This window comes from Mus caroli, chromosome 12 (genome assembly GCF_900094665.2).
Source record: "Mus caroli chromosome 12, CAROLI_EIJ_v1.1, whole genome shotgun sequence".
NCBI lineage: Eukaryota > Metazoa > Chordata > Mammalia > Rodentia > Muridae > Mus > Mus caroli.
The window spans coordinates 22,831,033-22,858,295 of NC_034581.1; the positions used below are offsets into that span (position 1 = coordinate 22,831,033).

General features: G+C 46.1%; 1 protein-coding gene across 6 annotated transcripts in view; it reads right to left on the minus strand.

The window, feature by feature from the left end:
* Positions 1-12,393: 12,393 nt before the first annotated feature.
* Rnf144a (ring finger protein 144A) overlaps positions 12,394-27,263 on the minus strand; it is a 110,554-nt gene continuing 95,684 nt past the window's right edge. For all 6 annotated transcript variants that reach the window (XM_029484624.1, XM_029484622.1, XM_021178953.2 and 3 more), the window contains 4 exons: positions 22,785-22,992; positions 19,412-19,559; positions 15,810-15,899; positions 12,394-12,630 (listed from right to left, as the gene is read on the minus strand). In XM_029484624.1, coding sequence (XP_029340484.1) covers positions 12,499-12,630; positions 15,810-15,899; positions 19,412-19,559; positions 22,785-22,992 — 578 coding nt within the window. In that variant the 3' untranslated portion in view covers positions 12,394-12,498. The remainder of the gene's footprint in view (positions 12,631-15,809; positions 15,900-19,411; positions 19,560-22,784; positions 22,993-27,263) is intronic.

A 27,263-nucleotide genomic window follows, 5' to 3' on the forward strand; every position in this document is an offset into this window, starting at 1 on the left:
GCACTATCCAGGCAGGCATGGTGCAGGAGGAGCTGAGACTTCTACATCTTCATCTGAAGGCTGCTAGCAGGGTACTGGCTTTCGGGCAGTTAGGATGAGGGTCTTAAAGCCCAAACTCACAATAACACACCTACTCCAACAAGGCCACACTTTCTAATAGTATCACTCCCTGGGCCAAGAATGTACAAACCATGACAACCCTCTTGATGACAGTGTGCCTACCAGCCTGACACAACTCAGTCTTCCATTCTGTATTCATGTTTTCATTGAGTGCTACTATGCCCTTCCTCACTGCCCTAAAACTTGCTTCCTTAAAACTGACAAGGCTTTTGCTGCCTTTTGCTATTCTCTGTATTCTTGGGGAGGTAGCCATGGCAGCTTTGAGTTTCCCCAAATGAACCCTATATCCCATCCATGGAATAGTCCAGTTAAGAGGTTTCACTGTGCCCCCACCCTCTTACCAGTACCTCTAGACCAGTGGATCTCAACTATTGGAAAACACATATCTCTGATGGTCTTAGGAAGTGAGACATGCTTAGTAGCAAAATTACACTTATAAAATAGCAAGAAAAATAAATTTATGGTTGGTGATTCCTAAGACCATGAGAAATATGTGTTTTCTGATGGGTGTGACCGACAGGTTGAGAATCACTGCACTAGACTGTGTGATTAAATGATTTTCAACTGAAGCTACTGAATTTTGGAGCTATGTCTTATTCAATAGTAGCTATCTGGCATATTTCTTGTACTTCTTTTTTTTTACCTACTTCAGAGTCAGATGGGAAACAATAGCTATCAGATTTGTACTATTTAAATATGGGCAATATTTGATGGGACTGGAGACATTTCTCAGTGGTTAAGAATACTTGTTGCTCTTGTAGAAGACTTGGTTTCAGTTCCAGCACCCACATACATGGTAGCTCACAAACATTTGTAAGTTCCAGGGGATCCAATGCCTTCTTGACTCCAAGGCATTGTACATGCACATACATGCAGGGAAATACTCATATGCATAAAATACATAAGCATTCAAAATACCAATGATATTTGTTAAGTACCCTCTTTTAGATAAAAGATCAACACCACGCAGTAGATTCTCCACTATGTGTTAAGTACTCCTTCCTACCAACCACTGAAATTCTAGCAATGCACATTCATGGGTAATCTGGGAGCAATGTTACTTTTAGCAATAGAAATGCAAGACAAAGCTATAAGCCTCAGCACTGGGCCTGAAGCATGAGCGGCATAGAGCAAACGTGCCAAGAGTCCACAGATCCTGGCAGCAGGGGTGCCAACCTTCAGCTGTGTCTGTAAGCTGGCTGTTTGGTAATGGAATTCCACCTTGGAATGGAAATGTTGCCAATCAATGCGGGAGATAAGCCTGTCTTCGGGAAGGCCTTGGCTAGGCTTTTTATTTTGTTCATCTTGGAAGAAAAAGCCATCATCAACCACACCATGGGCTTGGCTCCCCAGGCTGCCTCAGAAAAGTGATTGATTGCTCTCTAAATAATACAAGGCTTCCAGGAACAATAGAAGCAGCGACTATGGGCTATTCATACACATTCAACTGAAGCCTGGTGGGAAGCTAAGCTCCCATCAGGGTTCCATGCTGACACTGGCAGCCCAAAAGCAACTTAGAGGCATAAAACCGGGCAAAATAATATAGATGTGAACCAGCTTGAGAAGAGTGGTCAAAGCACCATATGCTGTGTTTGCTTGGGTCTTGGGTGTTCACTCTGACGGACGGACGTAAGAGTGAAGCTGAAGTGTGAAAAGATACCAGTCTCTCCACCTGTGACCCCTGGTAGGGGAAGTCAAAGGGAACTAGTGACAAATTAGTGATGTCATCAAAACAGATTAGTTTCCCAGTTGATCCCACCCGCTCTATCTACCTTGTCTGAAACCATTTGCTCCTCGTTCATTGGGATGCTATGGAAACCATCAGGGTCAGCTCAGGCGCCTTCTGCTTACAAGGAACCGGATTCCAGAAAGAAAATAGGCACATGTGGAAGTCCATCCAGTTGCCAACACTGTCCTACTGTGTCATGAGAAGAAGGAGGGATCAGCAGATGCTGCTCAGGCATGGGGCAGTGTGATGGATGCATGTTATGGAAAGTGGAATATGATCGAGAACATCTCTACTAGGCCTCTTGGAGAAAGCCAGGTGTTTCTCCGTGTAAAAGGAGACTATGAGAAGGGCTCCATAGTGTTTCGGGGTTTGGACAACAGTGAAGGATGCTGGCATGGGTAGTGAAGAAAAGAAAGAAATGCTAGAGCCAAAGAGGGAACAGTTATTTGGGACTCCAGAAAAAAACACATTGTGCATTTCCTCCATTTTGCTTTGGGTTTGTTCTGGATGAAGTTTGTAAGAGAAAAGGAATTCAGAGCCCACTGGGATGAGAGTCTATTCCAGCCAGTCTAGATTGGGGGGGGGGGGACAATGGAAATATCCAGCTTGTGGGACATCCATGGTAACACATGGTGGCATGTGTGCACTAGAGAGAGCTGTCTCTGGAGTACTTGTTTCTAGGCATCTTTCCAGAAAATAAAAAAGACAAAATCATCCAACTGCATCCTTAGGATTAGTCATGTTTTATGTAGACTTTAAAAATCTTAGGGGAAAGAGAGCGGTCAGAAAACAGAAAATAAACACAAGATGAAGCAGGGAAGAGAAGGGATCCATTGCGGGGAGTCCAGTCATGATGCTCTAATTGGCTGAGACTTCTGGATGATTGATAACTCTTCAAGGCAATTCTGTAATGAAAAACAGTACCTTTTACTTAATAGGAATTCAAGGCCTTAAACCTAGCAAAAGAGCACTTCTTCCATGGAATATTCAGAGCACTAAACAGTAACTTAAAAAAAAAACTAAACTCATTCAAAAGCAGGAATAGGGGCTGGAGAGATGGCTCAGCAGTTGTGAGCAATGGCTACTTTTCCAGAGGACCAGGGTTCTATTCCCAGCATGGCAGCTCACACCTGTGTAACTCCCACTCCAGGGAATGCCACACCCTAACACAGATATATATGCAGGCAAAATATCAATGCACATAAAATAAGATTATTAAAAAAAATTTAAAGCAGGAAATAGGCTTTAAACACTTCCGGTTACACAGTCAGTCCCATTTTCTTCCTTCCTTCCTTCCTTCCTTCCTTCCTTCCTTCCTTCCTTCCTTCCTTCCTTCCTTCCTTCCTTCCCTTCTGACTTCCATCTTTTGATTTCTTTCTGTTCTCCGAGGGCTCGCCACACAGCTCAGGCTGGCCTCAAACTCATGGCAAACCTGCTCCAGCCTCTCATCATTTACCTCCTTCCAACCTCTCCTTCCAAGTTACTCTTCCAGGGAGCGCTCTCTGGGTTGCATATGATCTCTGAAGAGATTGACTCCACCCACAAACCCCTTGGCAGAATTCTATGAGAAGATGTTGTCATCTTCAAATTTCATCCATCCATCCATCTATCCATCCATCCATCCATCCATCCATCCATCCATCCATCCATCCCATGTGACTGTGGAAGTGCTGGTAGCCAGGTACTCAATGGTTGGGTACCTTGCAGAATTTGAGTTCTCCACAGTATCAGGAAGTGTAAGGTCTTCTCTTCAGTTTCCATAGGACAGGTGGGAGTGCCTTCCTCCTCACAGATGCAAAGCTGGTGTCCTCGCCCTTTACCCTGATGCCTTAGCACTCGTTATCCACTCTAGTTTAAATGTGACATGAATGCCCTCGGGCTTGTGTGCTTGAGCAGGTGGTCCCAGGTACTGGTGCTTCCTGAAATCATTAGGAGGTGGAACTTGGCTGGAGTAGGTGGGACACTGGGAACGAGTTATAGCTGGTTGTGCTTCTTGGTCTACCCAGATATAAAAAGTCTTAGATGTAAACACCCAGCACCATTAACCTGCCCAGTCCAGCACCCCTCTTTGTCATAACCAAACCTAAAATATGAACCCAATTTTTGTAAGTTTTTACAATGTTTTGTAAATTTGGACAGATTTCTTGCATGCATGAGGATGATATGAACAAAGGGGACTGGGAGGGCTCTGCAAGGCTTGGTCAGGCCCCGAGTGGAATTTCAATGGACAGAAGGTAGAAAGTAATTGTGTATTTGGGGGACAATAGTACAGATGTCAGACAACCTATTAGTGTGGCCTGAAATGTGGCCTTCACCCCCCCCCCCAAGGGTCACTTCATGATTCTTTCCCCTGTGGACTGCAGGTTATACTGAACAGTAAGCAGGTAAGTGGGCCTATTTGGAACATGATTCAGCCACTCAAGTGCATAGAGGACTTCAAGGACTTTGGACTGACGCATCAGAGAGAGCATGGAGAAGATCATCAGAACAGAGGTGAGGAATCAGCAAGATGGGCTTGGAGGCCTGAGGTGCATCCATATGAAACGGAAGAGGTCCTGGTTATTAGCATCTTGGGTAGCTCCTGAAGTGCAGCCAGATGAGGGGCTTCCATGTACTGCATCTTCATTGAAGAACACAGGGCCATCTCATGTTTGGCATCATCAATTGTACTGTTCATTCGTGCCTGTCATAAAAATGCTGTGTCTGGGGACTGTCTCCCTTTAAACACTCTGGGCTTTCCCCACAGTATGCATCCTCCGCAGGTGCATTTGTGGTTATTTTGCAAAACGGAAACTTGCTTTGTTGTAACTTTCCCTCTGGGGTGGGGGGTCTCTTTCCATTGTCTCTGTCTCCTAATTGGTATTTGTTATAAATCCCAGTTTAGTCTCATCTGCAAGCTTCATTATGGTGCTGATTACCCCTTTGTCGTTAATAAAAACATTCCGTGATTATTTACCATCCATTGTGCACTCACAATGCCTTAGGAGCTCTGCAGAGGAGCACATTCCACTCTGGGCAGCCTCATTTTCTCATTCCTGAAAGGTTCTCCTCAAATATCTGAGCAAAATTGGGCTTTTGTCCTTTTGTGGATCCCAAATGAATTGTGATTGAGGATATGTACGCTGGGTGGACTCTGCAAGCCAAATCCTCAGAGTCTCACGGAAGGGAGTGTACCTGCCTAACTGGGAGTTCCTCACTGACTGTGTAAAGAATCTGCAGTTAAGAATCTGTGCGGGGCTGGTGAGATGGCTCAGTGGGTAAGAGCACCCGACTGCTCTTCCGAAGGTCCGGAGTTCAAATCCCAGCAACCACATGGTGGTTCACAACCATCTGTAACGAGATCTGACTTCTTCTTCTGGAGTGTCTGAAGACAGCTACAGTGTACTTACATATAATAAATAAATAAATCTTAAAAAAAAAAAGAATCTGTGCATGAGGACTTGTGGTATAAGGTTCAGTCCATAAAGTGCCCACTGTACAAGCATGATAAACCGAGTTCAGATCTCCAGCACCCACTTAAAGGCCAAATATAGCAGCATGTGTAGATAGCCTGGTGTTATGGGAAAGAGATAGGTGGATGCCAGAAGCTCATGTCTCCACTAGCCTCTGTTGATTCAGTGAGCTCCTTATACATTTGTTGGGGCAGTGTTCTCTGCACCATGCTGCCAGGGAAAGGCAGAATTATAACTTCCCAAAAACTGAACACCAGGAACTCATGAATGTGGGACTTTGTCAGCAGAACGGTCTTTCTGATGATCAAGGTGAGTTTCTCAGTGTGGCCATAACTGTCAATCACAGGCACATAGGGGAGAATACCACATGCTGTTGGAGACAGAATAGGATTATATATATACACATGTGTGTCTGTGCTTATGTGTACGTGTACATATATGTACACACATATACACATACCAGCTGGAGAAGGTCAAGGGCTGTTAGATACTACTACCAAGAGGAACAAAGATACATGAGTGATTCTTCAACACAGTCCTCAGAAGGTTCCAACCCTGGAGACACTTTCATCTGGGCCTTCCTGGCTACCAATCTGTGAGACAATGACTATAGGCTGTTCTACCTACATGGTGTGGTCCTTTCTTACAGCACCCAGGAAGCTCCACATCCCCTCAGAATCTTGACAAAGAAAGCCAAGTTTCTGTGCCACCCTAAGGTCAACACTGGAGTAACTTTATTGCCAACATACACATAAGATCAAGCCACTTGCCCATGTTTGTCAGACTGGGTCTCTTCTTCAACACTCATTTCCTCGGTTAACTCCTATTCATCTGCAAGACCCAGCTCATGCATGGCATCCCCTGGACATCTTTCTAGACCTCCAAGGGCTGAGTGTCCATGTCCATGCCATGCCAAAGCTGCCATGCACCTGCCATTCCTTATTCCAAGAATTGACTTCTGCTTCCCTCTTCAAACAAAGCTCTGTGACAGGCAGTATCATAAGTTGATGGTTAATCTTGAATGCCAACTAGACAGAATTTGAGGAGCCTCTAGGCAAGGCTGGGAGCCTTTCTAGACTATGTTTACTGGGTGGGGAGTGATGGTGGTAGAAGCGCTGTGCACTAACACTCACTTTTTTCTGATGTCAGATGCGTAGGACAAGTGCCTCATGATCTTATGACCCTGAGTCCCTCACCATAATGGATGGTACTCTTGAACTGTGAAGCAAAGTAAGCCCTCTCCTCCATACCCTTTGTCACAGCAAAGACACGTAACCAATGCACTGAGCCCTCGGTGCCCATGTCAACAAGTTATTAGAGAACTCATCCCTCCATCCATGTCTTAAGACTATGGGTATATTTCCAACTTAAACACAGGACTAATAACTAGTTACCTGTTCCTAGATTCACCTTAGTGGATGAGGTATATATTATCCAAGAAAGTTCAGACGAGGCAGATGGAAAACTCCAGGGGATATGTACTGATTTTTTGGCTTTTTGTTCACTTCATCATGTTTATATGTAGGTTTGATGTCCGTAGATTCAACCAACCATGGAGGGGAGGATATCCAGAAAAACTTAAAGCCACTGCTGCACTGGATGTGTAGACTTCCTTCCTTGTGGTTATTCCCCTATAACAACTTCTTACAGAGACGCTGTGGTGGCTTGTGGGAAAAGTGTTTCCTATCAGCTCCCATGTTTAAATACTTGGCCCCCAGTTGGTGGTGTTCTTTTCTGGAGGTACAGTGTTGCTAGGAAGTACTTCACTTAGGGTGGGCTCTGAGAGTCTATATCCTCATCTCACTTCCTTTTCATCTGTCTGCTTCCTCAGTATGGATGAAATGTGATCGCTCATTCAGCCTCCTGTTCCTGCCTCCAACCTCATGGATTTCCTGATGTGCTGGACTCTTTAAGTCTGGATAATCAAGCAATTCTTTCTGTCTTAAGTAGGTTTTGTTCATGGAATTTAATTACAGCAACAGAAATGTAACTAATACAGTATTTCAATTGTATTAGGCTTTGAGGGAAGCCTAAAGATGACTGAAAGTCCACAGTAGGATGTGTGCACGTGGATTACAAACTCTTCATTATCTTCACATCTGTTTCGATATCAGAGGGGACCCTGGAACCAATGCCCCGTTGATTTGGAAAGATGGCTGCCTTTATTACCAGAAGTATCTGTATTATATTATGCACTTTTTCCAGCATTCAAAAGAATACCACTGGTAATTAAAGAGCAGTAAATACTCATTAAAGTATGGCAGCATGGCTTGGGCACATGGGTGGAGCGCTGTCATGTGCAGCAGCCTTCCTGGAGATGTAACACTGGTTCAGCACCACGAGAAATAAGGGGATAAGTCAAAAGCTGACTTACCACATTATCTAGATGGGTTGAGCATCTGAGAGTTGAGACTACTCTTAACAGAGTCTGTAATGGTTGGTCTTCATTGTCAACTTGTGGGTCAAGAAATACCTTGGTCATTAGTGAAGAAGTACACCTTTGAGTGTGTGTAGAAGGCGTTTCTACAGACTAAGGGGAAAAGATCCATCCTGAATGTTGGAGAAATGATCTCATGGGCTTGTATGATGGTCAATCTTCATGGAATCACCATGCAAACAGACCTCTGGGTCTACCTATGAGGGTACTTCTATTAGGATTTAACTGAAGAAGGCATCTTAACTGTGGGCAAGACTATCTCACAGATGCGCCATGAAGTAAATTTTGTTGAGAAAGCAAGCTGAGCATCAGTGTCCCTCCCTCCATTGCCCTGCCCCCTGCATTTGCTGACTGTGGATGCCCTGTGACTAGCTGCCAGGTACTCCTATAGTCACCTACTGATGCAGCTGGGATCCAAGAATGGATAAAAGAGGAGAAGAAAACCAGCTGTGTACCAGCTGTTCCCTCTTTTGCTTCCTACTTGGTTGAGATATAAAGAGTCACAGCAACACACTCTTGCTGCTAAGGACTCTGCCATCTATTTACCATTGTAAGAGACTGGCATCTTCAACCACGAGACAAAATAAACCTTTCAGTTGCTTCTGTTGTGTATGTTGTCACAGTGATTAACAGTCCCAGAATATACATGTTGTGTCCCAAGCGGCAAGATGCCCCTCTTTCCTCCCCACCTGTCCCCCTTCCCCCTCCTACCTCCAGCAGCATTTATTATCCAGTCTTCAGGCTAGCCAATGAAGCAGCTACAAAAGATGGAGCCAGGCAAGGTTTACAAAATAATCACCTGTATTCCAGCCAAAATACCTTTAAAAAGCTATCCCTTTGAAAGGGGAGACAGACTACATAAGACACAATACATTTAAAATATGTATTGAAATTATAAACCAAATGTTTCCATAGGATTCTGGAGTACAAATCACAACATGAAAAGGCATTCAGACAGCTCTTATACATCACAGTGTTAGTGGTACAAAGTGTACTCACGTTGCAAAAACCACAAATGCAATTCTCTTCTTGTTTTGTTTGTTTGTTTGGTCTTACCGCCATTTGTCAAATACAGAATGTCTACGTGTGCACGTGCGCATGACCGACACATGCATTTTTGTTTTATACAAGATTAAAATATACCCAAGGCAAAGTAAGCAAAGTACAAAAGAAAAGTCAGGCACGTGGCACACAGCTACACCTAACGGAAGGGCCCTGGGATCTTGGAAGACAGGATTATACAAGTCAGGAAGGCTGGAGACCATGGGGTTTTAACTACCAAAAGGACAGGTTCCCCTAGTCACAGGGCATCAGTAATTGTTTGAACATAAGCCCTTCCCTCCTGGTTGAGTTTTTGGCAATAGCCAAATTTCTTCACCTCATTTAACTTCATAAGGGTTTGGGTTCATTGTGAGGGAGAAACAAGCTTTGGTATTTATTTTCTTTAAGGAAACCTTCATAAAACGGTATACATGCAAAATGGTTTCCCTTGAAAATTTCATTGTGATCTACATATATATATATTCACAGGTATATTTATTAATCAGTGGAAATCTGGGAAGTATACAAAATAAGTCCTGCCTGTTTTTTTCTAATCCCTTAATCTTTAAAGACTACAGAGGGAAACTCCTCTTCTAACTCATAAAATAATCTTTCCCCTTTCTAATTCCAATGGAAAAGATAATTCCACCTTGAAGCCAATTTTCCAGCCTCACTGTCCTTTCTCCCACGTGCACTGTTGTCAGTGGGGAACTGGTCAGAGTCTCACATCTGCTTTATGGAATAATAAACTATAGGGAAGATTTGTTCTCCTCAAGATAGGTAGGAAAGCGGGATGGGTGGGCAAGTGTTGGTTCCACACTCTGAGCTGCTCCTGGGTAGTGAGATCTGCCCAAACTCATGAAATCCAATTCCCCTGTCCCTGCAAGGAGCTGTCACCCAGTCCTCCACGAACACCTAGCATGACTTAGCCGCTACCGGCATCATCCTGGGGGAGAATGTGACGCCTCGCCCCCCAGGACACCAAGGTGCAAGAATGAGTTTGGCAGAGATAAGCACACCCAGGGAGATTCTGTAGCAGGGTTATCCGCGGATAACCCACAGACCAGCGAGTGCTCAGTGAAGCCGTACGGAACAGCCCCATAGCCTGCCACTCAGAGCCTTCTCCACAAGGCCAGCTCTTCTTCCATCAGGAAAACAGTCTGTCTCAGGGAACTCCATTTTCAGTTCTGAGGAACCACACTGAACAACAGAAATGAGACTAGTCACAGAGGCCCTCGGGCTTCTTAGGACCAACAGAGAGGCCAGGTGCATCTGGGGCCACCTCTTCTGTTGCATATGCATTTCCAACCACAATCGGCTCAAGCTGAACATCCATAGTAAATGCATGTGGTAGCCTCTACTTAGAGGACTCCCTCGGGGGACAATACATAAGTTTATATATTTCAATGTGATCTTGCTGGTGTTTCTATAGGGAACGGACAAGTTAGGTTTTATTACTGAAGCCAACTGAGTAAGTGTACAAAGACTCAGGGCAGACAGGATACTCTGACCACACCAGTTTGGCCCCAGTGTCCCCACGATTCCCGCTTGTGCCAGCCATGTGCTTAGGAAGCCCACTGTAGGCTGCTGTGTGAGCACAGGTGGGGTTACAGAGGTGTGTGGTCATCCAGAGGAGTCTCCTAGACATAAGGGAACCCCATCTTTGATTAGGGAGCCTGAACTGCAGTCACCCCCACCGCAAAGACAGAATGTCACTGAACAAATCAGACAGCAGCAATCAAGGCAAGGCAAGAAGGAGCCAGGGCAGGGCCCAGGACAGCTGAGATTCCTGACAGGCATTTTAAGGGGTTTTGACTGGATAACTTCTCATACAAATTGCAGGCTTGAGGTCTCAAATCTCAGCTACTGACCAGTTTCTCACCACAGAGGATCAAGACCTAGGCTTCACACAGAAGAAGTCACACCTGTAATTTGCAACTACCAGGGGGACTTTTTCAGTGTGGTTTTGATGAGGACTGAGACTCTAAATGGCTTTAGCTTAATAAAGAAAATCAGTACCAGAGGATGAGAGACCAGTGGTTCCTTTTTACCTCAGTTACTCACTGTCAATTAAAAATAAAGACAATTATGCCATTGCCCTGCAGGGAGTGTCTGTTAGGGCTTAACATTGACCCATAAATGAAGAGTCATACAGACAGCCCCTAAGGATGTTCCTGTAGTAGACAAATGCCCAGCCACCCCCTCCCCAAATCTCTATACCTCTAGCCTGCTCCTGGGAAGCACACTGGACTATGAAAGCCAACTCTGAGAGAAAGCTCTGCTCCCTATTTTCAGAGACAAGTTATGGAATACCTGTGTCTTCTTACTAACTTGCTCTTTGTTGATATGTAACTGTCACACAGCCCAGGGAAGGATCAATTCACAAACTATGCACATCAGAAAAATTAAGTGAAACAGAAGGCTTCCTTCCTTCCTTCCTTCCTTCCTTCCTTCCTTCCTTCCTTCCTTCCTTCCTTCCTTCCTTCCTTCCTTCCTTCCTTCCTTCCTTCCTTCCTTCCTTCCTTCCTTCCTTCCCTCCCTCCCTCCCTCCCTCCCTCCCTCCCTCCTTCCTTCCTTCCTTTGTTCCTTTTTTATTCTTTCTCTCTCCTTTTTCACCTAGCAAGAACAACCTGGTTAGCAGGGTCCAGAGTGTGTGAGCCACATGGTTTTTCAAATTACTTAAAACATTTGAACAATGCATAGACTTCAGAAAGCTCCAAGCCAGCCTCCAAGTGTTCCCTAGAGATGGATGACACTGTCTCCTTGATGCCTACCTAAAAAGTTGGGCATGGAATCAAAATAGAGTCACTCGGAGTAAAATTAGTTCAGAGGAGAACATCAAGATGCGCAAAGGCATCTGATGTCACCAGGAGAGAGGACTGAAGGGATGCACCCTGTGAGCTGAACTGGGGCAGAGGGCAATGCTGTGAAGCTAGAGATAATCCTTCAAATGTAGCAGTGATTTCAAAGAAATGCAACGACGCAGGGCCCATGTGGGTAACAGTACACAGCTCACAGCATTCAAAAACTGGTGACAGCAGGTTCCAAGAAAAACACAGAGTGTGCATAAGGCTTTCTGTAGCTCCTGAATAAAATGGTCAGGCCAGAAAAGATTTATCTATAACTTCATAAAATGCACATTTCGAAAAAAGGCATAGGATGGTTTTTACGCACCTTATTGATTTTTCACTACTCAGTTGACAGGGGGAGAGAGCCTTCTAAAAAGGGTTTTACTAAATGCCTTTAGGAATAAAAACAGTTGTCACAAACAGGGTGGTTTTCTCAAGTCGGATATTCAGGTGCTGGCTGAAGACAGTCTAATCCTTGAAGACTTCTCTTGACACCACAGTGCCATCTGGAAGCCAAGGAGACCCTTTGTCCCAGTGAGTCTCTTAAACTTGACATTTCCAGTCTATGGCCAGAGGGAGGAGACTGCCTGGTATGTAGCTGGTGCCACCTCCAGCCAGGTCTGCAGACACAGAACGACTCTGAGGGGATGCCCCCACCCACTTCCGCCTCTCGTGCCTCAGCAGCACCCAGGAGACCACACCCGGGCCTCTGCCCACTTGCTGGCGTCATCCCTGAAATCTTTGCAGCAAGCCGGACACTGAAGCTCAATGGGGCACATAAGGCAAATAACATGTTTAGTGTGAGGGGTGGTAGGGGTAGGGGAGCCACACGTCCCGAGGAAGGGATCTGTTCCAGCGTCGTGCCGTCCTCTAGGTGGGCAGTGGGTCGTCGTCACCTTTACTGCACTTGCATTTGCAGCAAAGCACAAAGGGTGTGGCCAGGAGCAAGAAAGGGGAGGCCACTAAGAGCAGGAGCCCAAATCCAGCAAAAATTCCCACCACCTAGAAGGGAAACAAAGGAGAGAGGTGAGGAAGGCTGGTCTGTAGGTTCTATAGCTGAAGTTTAAATCACACCAACTCTCACCCACCATTACCCAATCCATCAATACATCCAAATCCATCTATCCATCTGCCATCCTACCATACACTTTCCCATGTATTCATCTATTCAGCTAACCATCCATCTATGCATCCATTCATCCAACCCACCTATCCAACCATCCACAGAGTCACACATGCATCCATCCACCACCTATCCTCTCATTCATAGAACTATTTCTCTGACATACATCCATGGGCCCATCTTTCCTCCTATGTTCCCAACCAGCCGCTGGCTCATTTACTTGTATTCCCTCTTCTCCCTGCTTCCTTTCTATTCTCCCTTCATGCTCCACCCCAAGCCATACTACCATGCATTCAACCATTTTGTGATTTCTCCCTGGACAACCATTATTTGTCAGATCATGGCTAGCTGTCACATAAACAATGGCACTTGAGATCTGGACACTCCAAGAGAACACTGTCTGATAGAAAGACCAAGCTTTCATCAAAGGCCAATACACCTCACAGGAAGTGGGTTCAGCTCTGGGTAAAGGCCATCCAAGAAAAAGGCCTACCTGTGCTAGAGGAGAGGAAACAGCCGAGATGACATAGATCCCCAGGTGGTTAATGTATAAGAAGGCAAGGGCAGGACCCTTCCAATGAAGTAACTAGAATGGCTGGGACATGGGACATCAGATACTGTACTGAACTAGCTTTGCTCTTCTGCAATTTAAAGCCTAACATGGACTTTTTTGATTTAAAAAAAAAAACCCTCATTTTCCCCCTCTTGGTAATAAGGTCCAAACACAGACCTACTGACACCTACACCAGGCAGTGGGGTTGTTTCAAACGAACAAGGTCCTCTTTTCCCTATTCTTCCTTAGATTAGCCATTCTGCCTACTGAAAAGCTGAACATGGAGTTTGAATGCCACCTAGTGCTCAAGATGATAAGTGCATGACTCCCCCAAGTCTGTTTCCTCAACTTTGAATATAATAAATGATCTTAAGGCCCGCTATATGGTGAAGCATCAAATATGAGTAAAGGAAGGAATTCCTTTATTGGAATTGTCCCTGGGAATAAACCATACATGTGTACTTACACCTCCATAGGTGTACTTGCCCACACTTAAAATAAATGAATAAAATCACATTCCAAATTATAAATGAGGCTCTGCTGTAGCTAAGCCAGGGACGCTCTTTTGATAAACATAATATTGGTGGTGGGATCCCACCAAGCAGGCCAGGTGACATGTTAAAAATCATGTGCACACTGTGGGAGCTGAAGAGATGGCTCAGCACTTGGGAGCACACTGCTCATTTAGAGGCTCCGAGTCGGGTTTCTAGTACCAATGCTAGGCAGGTCACAAATGCCTGTAATTCCAGTTCTAAGAAATCTGATGCTTTCTCTTTATCTCTGCAGGCATCTGCAGTCAGGTGCACATACAAACACATATGTTTAATGTTGGGGTCCCAAAGCTCACAGTGAAGTCCCTCAAGGTCACTTGGAGCTCCTGATAACTCCAGCTGGCACATGACACTGCCTCCACAGTGACCTGACCACATGGCTCACCCTCTGACCAGTACAACCCACCTCGGCTCAGCTCCTCAGCCTACCTCATCTGTATTTACATGCTGTTTGGTAAGTTGAGCTGTCAAGCTACTGCCAGTTGGTGACTGGCAGATACAGAAATCACCAGAAAGAGAAAAGAAAGAGACAAAAGTGAGTGGCACAGGGAAAAAGTCACCATGAACATGCCCTGATGACCAGGCCATGGATACACCATACGGATGGCAGAGGGATGGGTCCAGGCTCCAGAGAGGGTCACTCATCACATACATGGTGACCTCTGCATGCACTGAGGAGTACAGGAAAACAGGCCTGGTCAGCCCCTGGGAGCAGTGCCTGCTCCTAAGCAAAACCTTGAAGGTACAGGTTTTATGCCCTTCCCCTCAGCCCTGCTGCAGACAGTCACACTCATGGGCTTCCAGCCCCATCAACTTGTAGCAATGAGTGCCAAGCAAAAGTCGTTACAGTTAGATCTGCTCCCAACTCTAGGCCACCAACCTGAAAGTGGGGCTCTGTCTTCAGATGGACTGGCACAGTGTGCTCAGAGGATTCATGGCAAAGTCTGTGAACGAAGCCCCTTCCACAGCAAGTAGGGGGCATTGCAGACCCCACTCTTCTAACCCCTCCATAGTTACCAACTTCAGCATGAATACAATCCATGTCTGCTAGGTCTTGCATAGACCTGAGACACGGTCTTGCTGAAATGTCAAACTAACCCTGTACTCCCTGTCCCACTCTGTCATTCTGTCCCACTCTGTCCTTCCATGATCCAAGCCACTTACACACAGACATACTACGTGACACACAGAAGTAGTGCTAACCCATAAAGAACCTTCCCATTCACTCTATCTAAGACCCTGTCGCTGTCCCTCACTCTGGAGATGAGTTATGTTGTGGGTGAGAATGCTGGTTCATCATCCCTCTGCTTTCCACCTAACAGACAGTAGGCTCCATAAAAGAATGTCTTACAGATGTGGCTCCAACTCCCAAAGGGGCCTGCCACACAGGTGATAAATACCACTCAACATATAATTACGTTAGCTGAATCAGCTAACATAAGAGCCACTTACAGCACAGACAGAAGAAATGTCCCATGACTTGCCCATCAACCTTCCCTGTTAGCAACTTGCTTGCCTCTCTCAGGACAGCTCTAGACAGCTTTTCATCAAGTACAAGGGGTTCAGGGCCATCAGCCTCACTTTCAGTTGGGAAGTCTTTTAGGACATGCACACAAACACAAACATACACATACACTCATCTTCTAGAACACACACACACACTCATCTAGAACACATATACATACACTCATCCTCTAGAACACATATGCACACACTCATCTTCTAGAACACATATGAATACACTCATCTTCTAGAACACACACTCATCTAGAACACATATACATACACTCATCCTCTAGAACACATATGAATACACTCATCTTCTAGAACACACATATATACACATTCATCTTCTAGAAAACACAGTCTTGTCTTCTGAAAAATACACAGATATACACACTCACCTTCTAGATCTCTCTCTCTCTCTCTCTCTCTCTCTCTCTCTCTCTCTTACCTGTGTCCGATGCCAGATCACTGATGCTCGGGAGTGGCCCAGCTTGTTGCGGCAGGGCCCCTTGTCGTAATGTATCAGAAGAAAATCATCCTGTGAAGGTCAGAGAAAGGTCTACTGTGAATGCTGGATTTGGACTCAGTCTTTTGAACGCTTCAGTCTGTTTTATCTTTCCAGATACCCGGTGTGTGTGCACAGGAAAGAGTGAGAGCAGGGGCATACATGTGTTGCACACCTGGAGACTGTTGCTCTTGACCACAGCCCTCTCCACAGAGCAGCAAGAAGGAGCTGTGAGCCTTGGTCAGTAGAGGGAGTCTTGGCCACATTTCGGTACTGAGCCAGGGGTCTCCTGGGTGTAGAGGCTGCCTCTGGAGTTTGTACCAACACAAGTGAGTGAAGAGAAAGATCAGGTTCTGAGTTTCAGGAGTTTTTCTGGGGCCTGTCTGTGTCAAATCCCACGACATGAGAACAGCTTCTCATCAGGTGAGTCCTCCCTGAGGTCAGAATACTGCCATGCTTCTCTTTATTCAAGACCTGTTCCAGCAATCACCCTCTACCCACAAGGTCTCCCTCCACCTGCCTAGAGGGAGCAGGGATCCTTTCATAGTGCACAGAGAACTGTCCAGTCTATGTCTCTTTTCAGGTGGCCCTACCTCACATTCTCAGGACAGTCACCTCCAGACTGCCAGGTTCCTGGGCTGAATGAAGGCTTGTTATATTGGTCCCTCTGAGGATGATCATCCCTTAAATGTATCTCAATCTGTATCAGCACCACTGAGTGTCAGGGACAGGTGTTCTCACCTCCACACATAGGAAGCCCTTGCCTGTCCATCACAAGCACAGAAAACAGGTAGGAAAGGGCACCCAGCAGGCTAACACCCTTTGCTCGTTTTACCAAGGCCACCAATGCAAAGCTTCCTTTAAAGAATATCCCTGGGGTCAACTATGACTGAAAGGACAAGAAAACCAGGGAAGCTTAGGATAGCAATCATCTTTCCCCTCAGACCAACACTAGGGGGCAGTCGAACTAATCTGCCTCTCAAGCTGAAAGGGGAACCACCCTGGAGATTTCTGTCCTAAGGTCTCCCCGCTAGACAGTGTGGCAGCGAACCCTGGCTTTTCCGATGCAGTTCCAGGCAATGACCACTGGAGGCAGGAGCTCAACAGCTGTCTCACCCTCCTTGGACAGGTGAGCACACAGTCTTCTAGCTCCAGATGTGTCTCTGTTGAAACTCCATCTGGCCACTTCTGCCCACGAGTGCTCTCCTCTTGGAGTCTTAATTGCCTTTTCCTTCACATGGATGTTAATAGTACATTACCCCAGAGAACAGCTTGAGTGCGCTTGTCTCGTTTTTTTCCCCCCAATCTGCCTATCACAGCATCTTATTCTGTGGGCTCTCTAAAAGGCGTTGAAGTTCTTTTCTAAAGCACACATTGATCCACAGACATCAGCTACTGGACAGTCTTTACTGATGTCTGCCCTTGAAAATGGGTACTGGTCATCCAATCCTCCTAGATGACCTGTGGCAAATAAAAACTTGCAGAGCACACCCCACGGAGAGTGTGACCACCCTGGCAGAGGTAGAAATATTCTAAAGAGACACTTGGGACACCAGTAGCTTGAACCCGTAGCTCACCAATTCAGCTAGACTGGCTGTCCAAGGAGCTCCAGTTATCCCCCGCCTCTGGCTTCCCAGCCCTGAAATAATAGGTCCTGACTTCAGTGCCAGCTCTTATGCCAGCTTCTAAGACTATTTAAAAAAATGGACTCCAAGGACTTGGGGTTTTCCCATGAGTCTCAAGATGAAAGAAGAAATAAGCTGAACTCTGGTACAAAGGGGGGCTGTGGTTGTCACTCTCAGGAAAAGTTCACGACTTCCTGACCACTCATCAGGCTACCTTGCAGCAGAGCCTAGAGCTGAGACGACGACGGCCAGGACCACACCTTGGCCAGGGCTGCTAGACTCTGTCTTCTATCTTGACCCCTATTTAAACCTAACACTCAGGCTGGTACCTGGGGTGAGGGCAGGGTCACCGGACTCCTTTTCCTGTTCCTCCTCCCAGTGCGACCACACTGAACACATCTCTCTGCTTCTTAACTGGGTAGCCAAGTCTAGTTGTGAGGGCTACTGAAGTCCAGGCTTTGATCCTGACAGTTCTGGTAATAACGTGGAACCCCAGGCAAAGAGCAAGTTTACTTTCCAGACTCTGCTAGGGGTTCCATCCAATCAGTCCTTGCATGGCTGCTTTGCCAGGTATCCAGGTCCTGAGGGAGGTCAAAGCCTTCAACCTCACACACAGAGAAGAGTTACTCCATCCTGGCTTCGGCTCCTCCCACCAGCATTTCTGGCCACATCAAGCCTTTCTCGTGTCCAATTCTTTTGTAACCACTGGCTTCAACATCTCTTGTTCTATTTGGCAGGTGAACAAACTCTCTTGCTCAACTTCCACGTCCCCAGCCACCCCCATCCTCTAGCCTCTGGTCCTATATATCACTCTGCGTAGTGGATTGATTTCACACCCATCAAAAATCGCCCTCTCTGTGGGTTGCCATGCCCCTGTCACATGCCAGAGCACTTCCTGCCTGGCCGTGTGTGTTAGCTGCTTTCTTTGGTACTATGACATAACTTTGGGAGGGGATCATTTTGGCTCACAGTCTGAACGGATTATAAAGCCTGGCTCCAGACAGGAGCTTGAGGCAGCCGGTCACATTGAAGCCAGTCAGCTTCCTCGCCCTTGTTCAGGCGAGGACTTCAGCCCACAGTTTTCCTCACTTAACAGCATCTAGAAACCTCTTCACAGACATGCCCAGACGTGGGTTTCCATGTAAAATATATATCCCATCAAGTTGACCCATCACAGAGGAAAACCATGAATGTTAACATACTGGGTTGTCTTCCCAAAGAAAAGGATGTATAGAATCTGTTTTCCACCCAGAAGGCTGGAAGATGGAGGTGGTCAACAGTCTAGAACCTCTGTACTATCTGTAGGGACAGGGGATTCCCCAAGCTCTCACAATAAGGACTAGAGGTGGCTAATTGCCCAGATGACCTCTCTGCTATCTGTATCACCCAGACCACAGCAGATCCTCTCTTAGGCCCTTAAGACAATACATGTACCCTATCTCTTGAAGCCATCGTCACAGAAGTGACATGTATCTTGAGAAGAGTTTTGATGTAATCACATCTCCTTGTGTACTCAGGAATGTGTTACACCGAGAAATAGCTTTCCAAATTGTGCTGTACTGAAACATGTCTAAAGTGAGCTGCTCGTGGTCAGACTCTAGAAGTTTGAAGAAGCACTGGCTACCTATGGAGTCATGTTGAGCCAGACAGCCTTTTTGCCTCACTAGGAATGCTACTCTGATGTTTATGGAGACTCCAACACTCTTCAAAGCAAAGCTAAACCCCAAGCCTGGCCCAAGCTTCCATACCCAGATGTCACCTCAGGGAACCAAACTCTACACAAACACAGGAGAATCATCCCCCGGTGCTCTGTCTTTGTTGCTAGCAAGGCCTCCAGCTTTCCAGGGCTAGGATGGTCCCTCTCCCACATTATCTGAATCCACAGCTCATGTCTGCCATGCGAGGTTGCATAGTACTCACATCCAGAGACTCCAGGCAGTACCAGCAGAAGGCATGCTTGCAGTTCTTACACATCATCTGTGCACAGCCCTCATCCCGCTCGATGTACACCCTGCACTTGGGGCAGCGTTTGATGGGTGCGTCGCCCTCTTCCATCTTGAAAGCAGAGCTGTGGGAGACATACTATGAGGGTCATGCAGTAGGGACCAAGAGAACCTCAGCAGCAGGGCTGTTCTGGGAGTACCTCTCTACTGCAAGGACACAAGGCCCTCTTGTTACTAAAGGAAGTGATACAAAGCCAAAGAAACAAAAGCTCTGGAAAACAAATAGCCAAAATATTCTGATTCTGCTAGATTAAGGCAAAACAAAACAAAACAAAAAGCAATGTCAGCACATACCTAAATTTAGACTTCTATAAAAAACAAACAAACAAAGCCTTCACAAATGTGTGCATTTTCCAAAGAGTGGATAATAAATTTTATCCACTTTAGTCTTGTCATAAAAATAAATGTCATAAACACACGTGTACATGAAGATACACACTTGCTTCAGAAGATCTCCCTGGCTTGCCTGACACTACTGCTTCACTGGAGACTTGGGAAAGATGTGCAATAGTTACTAGTTTTAAGTCTGGTGGCAGATGCTGGCTTCTGGACAAACCAGCTACAGGACACCTCTACAAAGCTGTCTTCGGTGTGAGGCTAGGAAAGTACACTGCTTGTATAAAGCAGCTGTGACATCTGAATGAGAATGGCCACCACAGGCTCATGTATTTGAATGCTGAGTCACCAGGGAGTGTTTAAGAAGATTTCGAAAGGTAAGGGCATGTGGCCTTTGGAGAATAGGTGTGGCCTTGTTGCAGGAAGTTTGCTACTGGGGATGGGCTTTGAGGTTTCAAAAGCTTACACCATGCCCAGTGTCTTTCTCTCTTTCCCTCTTTCTGCTTGCTGCCTGCAGATGAAGATGTAAAACTCTCAGCTACTGCTCCAGCACCATGCCTGTCTATTTTCCACCACGATGATCATGGTCTATCCCTCTGAAACGGTAATCCAGGCCCCAGTTGAATACTTTTATTTATCAGAGTTGCCTCTGTCATGGTGTCTCTTCACAGCCATAAAACAGTGACTAAGACAATAACTGATTTTTTTTTAATTGACAATAAGTAGACATTGTTAATTTTTCAAAAGTAAAACAGGTATTTTTGGCATAGCAGAACAAGATCATCCATTGCATTCTTTTAGTTTTTAAAAGATGGCTATCCTTTGAAATATATATTCATGACAACATCTGGGAGAATAAATGGGAAAGGCCAAGAGAAGATGCCACTATTACCAGGGTACATAGTGTAGTAGAACCCACAGCATCAATCAAGTATGACCTGCAAAGAGATGGCTCCACTTTGAGCCAATCATAGTACAATTTGTCTTAGTGCACAGTCATTGAGGCATCTTGGCAGAGGGATCATTTGGAAGGATCACAGTATATGCAAGAGTTAAATACCAGTTCCTTTAGTACAACTTGCCTGATGATCAGCAACGAACATGCCTCATGATCATTCCCTCTGGTTTCCTAAGTGTAGTGAGGCATGTGCTCCTGATGGGGTTCTGTTTTGTCCACCAGTGGAATGTGATAGGTTAAGAAATTCTGAGAAAGGCTGGGAAGATGGTCCAGTGGAGAAAATGCGGGTCATGCAAGCACAAGAACTGGAGTTTGGATTCCCAGAACCCAACTAAAAGTTCAGTTGGTGTGGTATCTCTCTACAGTCTTAGTGCTAGAGGCAGGTAGGAACAGGGTATCTCCAGGGCAAGCTAGTGTAGCCAATCGATGAGCTCTGCACTCAACTGACAGGCCCTCCCTCAATATATAAAGTGGAGAGTAATCCAGGAAACTGCTGGGTGCCAACTTCCTCCTAAATGCTGGGATTACAAGCATGAGCCACCATGTCTGGCTTATGCTGTAGTGGCGATTAAACATGGATCTTCTTGCATGATAGGCAGGCAGTCTACTGACTGCGCTCATTTCCAGCTCTGGTACAGTTTTATAATAAGAAAAATGCATGGGCTGGCAACCTCCTCAGCCCTACTAGGAAGGGTCCTCACTCCTGTCCTTCCTGTTCAGAGGCAGGACTCACTCACTCACTTTCTAAGGATTACTCGAAGAGACAAAACACTGGGCTGTTCCCCTGATAGATGCTTATCTGCTTCTGCTCTCCTCTCCCTACAAATCAACCTCTACCGACCACTTTTAATCAAGCCAAGCAAGGACGTTTCTTCTTGGAGTCTAGAAGTTTCTATGACCCTCCATCTAAATTCAGTGACCTTTGCTGGTATCAAATGCCTGATGTATGCCATGTCAAATGTCAAGCATGCAGTGGGATCCCCTAACAGCAGAAGCATTAGTCAGTCATGGGAAGATGTGACCTACAACACAGTAAGTCCTGGACGGTGATCAATGCATCTAAGCTGCAGTAGGAAAACATAGGATGTAGTCATCAATACTACCCTGGGGATAAAGATGACAGAATGGGTAGGGAACCCATGCAAAGGGTGGTGAGGAGGCTCTGGTAAGGAACATGGTGGACCTGTAGAACTAGAGACCAAGGGAGAGAGGACAGTGCTATGCTGGGAGAGCAACAGAGGATCTGTGGCTGGGGCATGGCTGAGGTACCTTCCTGAGGATGGGAAAACAAAAGAAATCAGGGACCAGGTGGGGAGGACCCCATTTGGGTAGGGGGTGAACAGCCATGAGTGTGTGATCACCAGGACCACAGCCACTTTGCCAAGCTGAACTACATGATAGCATACATTTTATTGTGGGGAAATACCCCTGATATAACCAGTTGGTTATGGTTCACTCTATTCAATTCATCTATAAAGTCCACCTGGGCAAACAGCTGGGCTATCTGACTAGGAGAAGCAAGAGGAAAGAAATACAGTAGTCTTTTGCCATATTCTAATAGACTCAGAATTTTAGAAAGATGTGAGGCTCTTGGCTTCAGGTACCTATGGACCTACTAGTGACCTTGCTTGTCACCAGCACCTACTATGCTTAGTGGTCTTACTCCTGCAGTCCCATTTCAGACTACCTCCAACAGAGGGTAGCTGTGGAAAACTTGCAGGTTTCAGAGGAATTAATTAATCTGGGTGTGCAGTCCAGTGTGGTTCTATCATTTCACGCAGGGATGGTGGTTCTTAGACATCTTTATATATCCAGGGTCTTGTGTTTTACTTTAGGAGGTAGAGTGTTTTCTGAGTCCATAGCATTTATAGCCACATGTTCTCAAGTGATACTTTCAGGAAGGCAGCCTACTTCTTCTGCTGGCCCCATACTCCCAGTCCCCCAGCCCTCAGCTCCAAGCCCATTCTTTGTACCATACATGGCTCCTACACAGTACCTGGTCTCTCCGGGAAGGAATGTGATGGGCATGGTCTCTGGGCAGCCTTGGCCAGGGTGCCAGCGGGCTTTGCAAGCAGAGCAGAATTCCATGTCACAGGCTTTGCACTGTACCAGCTGTGGGGTCTGCAGCCCTATGTCCTGGAGTTGGCACACGGCCTGGCAGGTAGATGCTGGGCACCACGTCCGACAAGGGTCAAAGAGCACCTCTAGCACAATGAGACAGAAGGCAAAAATCAGATTCAGGATGCCATGGGCATCGCAGAGGGTGAGCATGGATTCAGGATGTCACAGGCACCGGGAAGGATGAGCATGGAGACCCTCTGGGGTCCTGGCCATGCAGTCAGAATGCAGGACATCTAGGTGACCCAGCCAGACACTCCCCAGACAATTGCTCCTTTACTGCTCCTGTGTTCATCCAACGCCTTGCAAACCCCTTGCAGCTTTTTACTCTGGTACCTGGTGTGCCCAGAGCTCCTTCAGCTGCCATCTTAACCTCCAGTTCCATTATTTTCTGGAGAAGTACTAGCCCAGCCCAGCTCCCCTGAGTGTCAACATTACCAGATCTTTGTCTGCAACCTGCCCACTGGTTCCCCCACCACAAGCAGTGCACATTTCCTGGAGTCAGGTGAGAACTTTTTCTTGAAACTTTACCACTCAGTGCCAGGGGCATACATAGTCAGTTGCAAATAGTTGTTGAATGGTGAAAAGAAGGAAAGAAAGAAGGAAGGAAGAGAGGGAGGGAGGGAGGGAGGAAGGAAGGAAGGAAGGAAGGAAGGAAGGAAGGAAGGAAGGATTGGTATTGCATTAGTCTTCTTGCCTTACTACATTATAGGGAGGCATACAAAACCGTGGTTTTTTGCAATGGCATTTCCAGACCTAGGTGTCTAATTTTGTTCTCAATTAGTCTTCTACTAGGATGGTTCACATACCCAAGGCAGACTCTCTTGCCAAGCCTGAACCCCTAACTACTGGGTAAAACTAGAAGTTTGTCTTCTATGCAGAATAAGCCCAAGTTACTGCAAAGCCTGACTTGATGGGGTTGGTCAGGGAATTTAGTTTAAAAACAGGATATGGTGGCACTCCCCCTCCTTCACATCTTGATCCAAACCCTGCATTTATAATTCGTCCTGAGCTGCCCTTCCTCCATAGTAAGCCAGCAGGGCATCTCCATTTCCCTCTTCTCGAGTGGACTTTGAACTTTCCCCAGGTGTGGTAGGAGACACAAACAGGAGGCTAACAATTGGGACCATGGCAGGCCAGCGAATTCCAGGACCATCTCCACAAACCTGCACAAGCTGCTAGCCCTCAGCTTTGCACTCAGGCTGTTCTTGAGAAGCAATCTGGGGAGCAGTGACTTTTGCTGAGAGAATGTGCTTGCTTGCAAACCCCCTGGCCCTGTGTCCGGTAGCCTGACATGGTTGTAGTTCACCCAGTCCAAAGGCAGGCGCTCCACCTAATGGGACACCCAGCAGATTGAGGGTGCAGAGGGCCGTAATGATCATCATTGACTGTCAACTACAGAGGAGAGTTGATCACCTAGGATACAAGCCTCAGGCAACACAATTCCACAGACTGGAGCCCTGGACTGGATAAAAAGGACCAACCAAGCTAAGAAGAGTTATTCAGTACTTTCTGCTTCCTGGCTGAGGATGCAATGTGACCAGCTACCCCATGTTCCTGCCACCATGCTTTCCCTACTTATATAACTTATAAAATGAATGTATAACTTCCAACTGAGCCAAATAAGCCCCCAGTTACAAGGCCTCACACTGCAGAGTCCTGACCTCATACACATGTATGTGCCTTTCTGTGGGTTTCATGTTGCTCCAATTATAGAGGACCATTCTGATCAGTGCTGGAGGAGCAAGCCTGTCAGGTGTGAGATCAGCAATGGCCGTATCTACTAGTGTGAAGGCAAGCCAACCTCTGTAAGGGGCAAGGTAGGAATTATTTATATTGTTATAGACCATGTGATTTTTGGTTTTCTATGACATCTGCTTTGTTTGCTGCTGGGTTAAGAGCAGACAAAACAACCTACAAATGAAGGTTCTGGGGAAACCTTAATTATAGCAGCTGGGGGCTGGAGATGGGCTGCCCTACCAGACATGGCTGGCGGACTCTTAACCCAAGGTAACTAACTACTCCTTATTTATTAAGAAGTGTTCATCAAAAGCATAAAAGGATCTTGTTGCTATGACAGCAAGGGCCTGAGATGCTGTATGTGACACTCCAGAACTGAGAACTGCACTCCACATTGACTGGACTTCATACAATACTATAAAATATCTGAGGTGCTCTTGACACTCAACAAATGAACAGTAGCTACTGTCCAACTTGGGTGTCAACGTTTGCTATCTGAAGAAAGGTCATGGCCATTAAACATGTAAATACATATAGAACTGGAGAAGTGTTGCCCAGGAGGCTTGGGGTGTTGAGAGCTCCTTGAAACCTCACAGCCCTCAGGTATGTGCTGAGAGAAATCCCCAGTGAGCACCCACAGCCCAAGGACCCCCAGAGTTCTCTCTTCTAGCAGCCCTTCCCCTTCCACTCACACCAACTTTCAAATTCACCTCTCTATGTACACATGTTGGGGCAGTTAGCCTGGCCCCACGCCAGATATGGCATATTCCATCTGCATAGCTACTGAATGATGTTCTGGGGAGAGGGAGACATGGGCACTTGACATGCTGAATGTGTGAATGACCATAGGCTTCTGGCCTTATGCTTACTCTCATGCTTTGAGAATGAGAACCTTGCTGGAGTAGGCTTTCTGTCTCAGACCCTTGGAGTCCTTATGTCCTGCCTCTTGCCCTCTGGCTTTCCCTCTGCTCTGGAAGCCCCAGACATCAGTTAGGGTAGGGTTCTCTTCACACACTTCCTGACATGTGCTATCACCCTTGACAACAGTAAGTGAGTCTACCTTGTTCCTTTATCACAGAAGGCCCCATTCTGCTGTGGCATGGAGAGGAGGCCTAGGGAAGGTTTCCATGGTAACAACGCCAAGAACATGACTGTCTTACTCAGGGCAATGATATGACCCTACCTATCATCACGGAAAGATTCCCAGCAGACAAGGTGAAGTGATTTATCTTTAAGTGGACTACAAGCATCCACCTTCTGCTGAGGCCTATCATGCTGGCTATGCAGCAGCTCCAACCCCTGGCAGGAATCTATTAATATGCTCATTGTCCTTCTCACTGCTCAGTTCTGCCAGCTGTGCACACAAGCAAGGAGCATCCATAACAAAGCCCATAGCAAGCAGCATTCGTGTGCTTCTCTCAGAACATAGAGATGTGTCCCTCAGCTTTCCTGTCGCCAGCATCTATTAATAATGTGTGATCCGTGCTACATCTCACATAGTGGATTATATCAACTAAATTATATACGTGCATGTATGTTCATAAGATATGTTTACATGTAGCAAACTATACCTTCTAGGGAAGCAAAAGCATCAAGTCAGAACTCTACTCTGCCAGAGGCACACTAGTCATGCAGAGGTTTTCTTTAGGAGGCTGGGGTTAACACAGATTTCCTATGGACCTTCAGTGAAGCAGAGCCCCAACCACACTATTAGAAAAATGTCCAACCACTGTTTACAAAGGTAGTTTACATTTTAAAGACAGATGGTAGGCTACAGTATCCTGAGGGGCCAGTCTCCAACACATCCTCATGTGGTCCCTGTTGCTGCGTTGTTCCATCTGCCCAGAGCCCTGGTCCTTGTCTGTGGTGGTGGGTAAATCCATGCTGGGAAGACAGTGCAAATTGAGGACTCTTGTTAGGGAATGGAAACATACCTGGTCATTTTATTAATCATTCTGAAAAGGTTTTTCTTTTAGTAAACAAGATGGTGTAGTTGAGAGACAGTGTGCTTCCAGACAGACATGGGAAGAAATGCATGTAGCCTTCCATGGCACACAGACAGACACTGCAGGGCAGGCATGCACAAGAGAATGCTTCATGGGCATCTTTCCAGAGCCTTTCCTCATCCAGGTATCAGAGTAATAAGCCGAGTGGGAGAGAAGGTTCCAGAAAGCAGAAGCAGTAGCTAAGAACCCTCTGTGCCTTCAGATGGTCAAAGACTTCAGGGGGGAGGTCAGTCAAGACACCTGGGTGTATGTGTGGCAGGGGCCTAAGTAAAGAGCCTTTTGCAGCTAAAACAAACTCTAGGACTTCTCTGTAACTACCTGTTAAAAAATCATCCAAATGAGTTTCTTCCTAAGGTGTTCTCCACTGACTAAATTTTGAAGGAATGAAGCAAGTCAAAGTTGGCTTTGAGATCACATCTCTAGGTTAGTCCAAGGTGCTGGCTGGAGCAGACAGCTGTGTCTTAGGTCCCACATGGCCATCTGGCCAGCGCTTCTTGTGGTATTAAGTCCAAATCCTTTCTAAATATCACTCAATGTAAGGCTGCTGAGATGTTTTCTAGTGAGAGTTTTCAGTATTTTTCTAACCTAAGTTAAGGTGATTCATTTCTTAT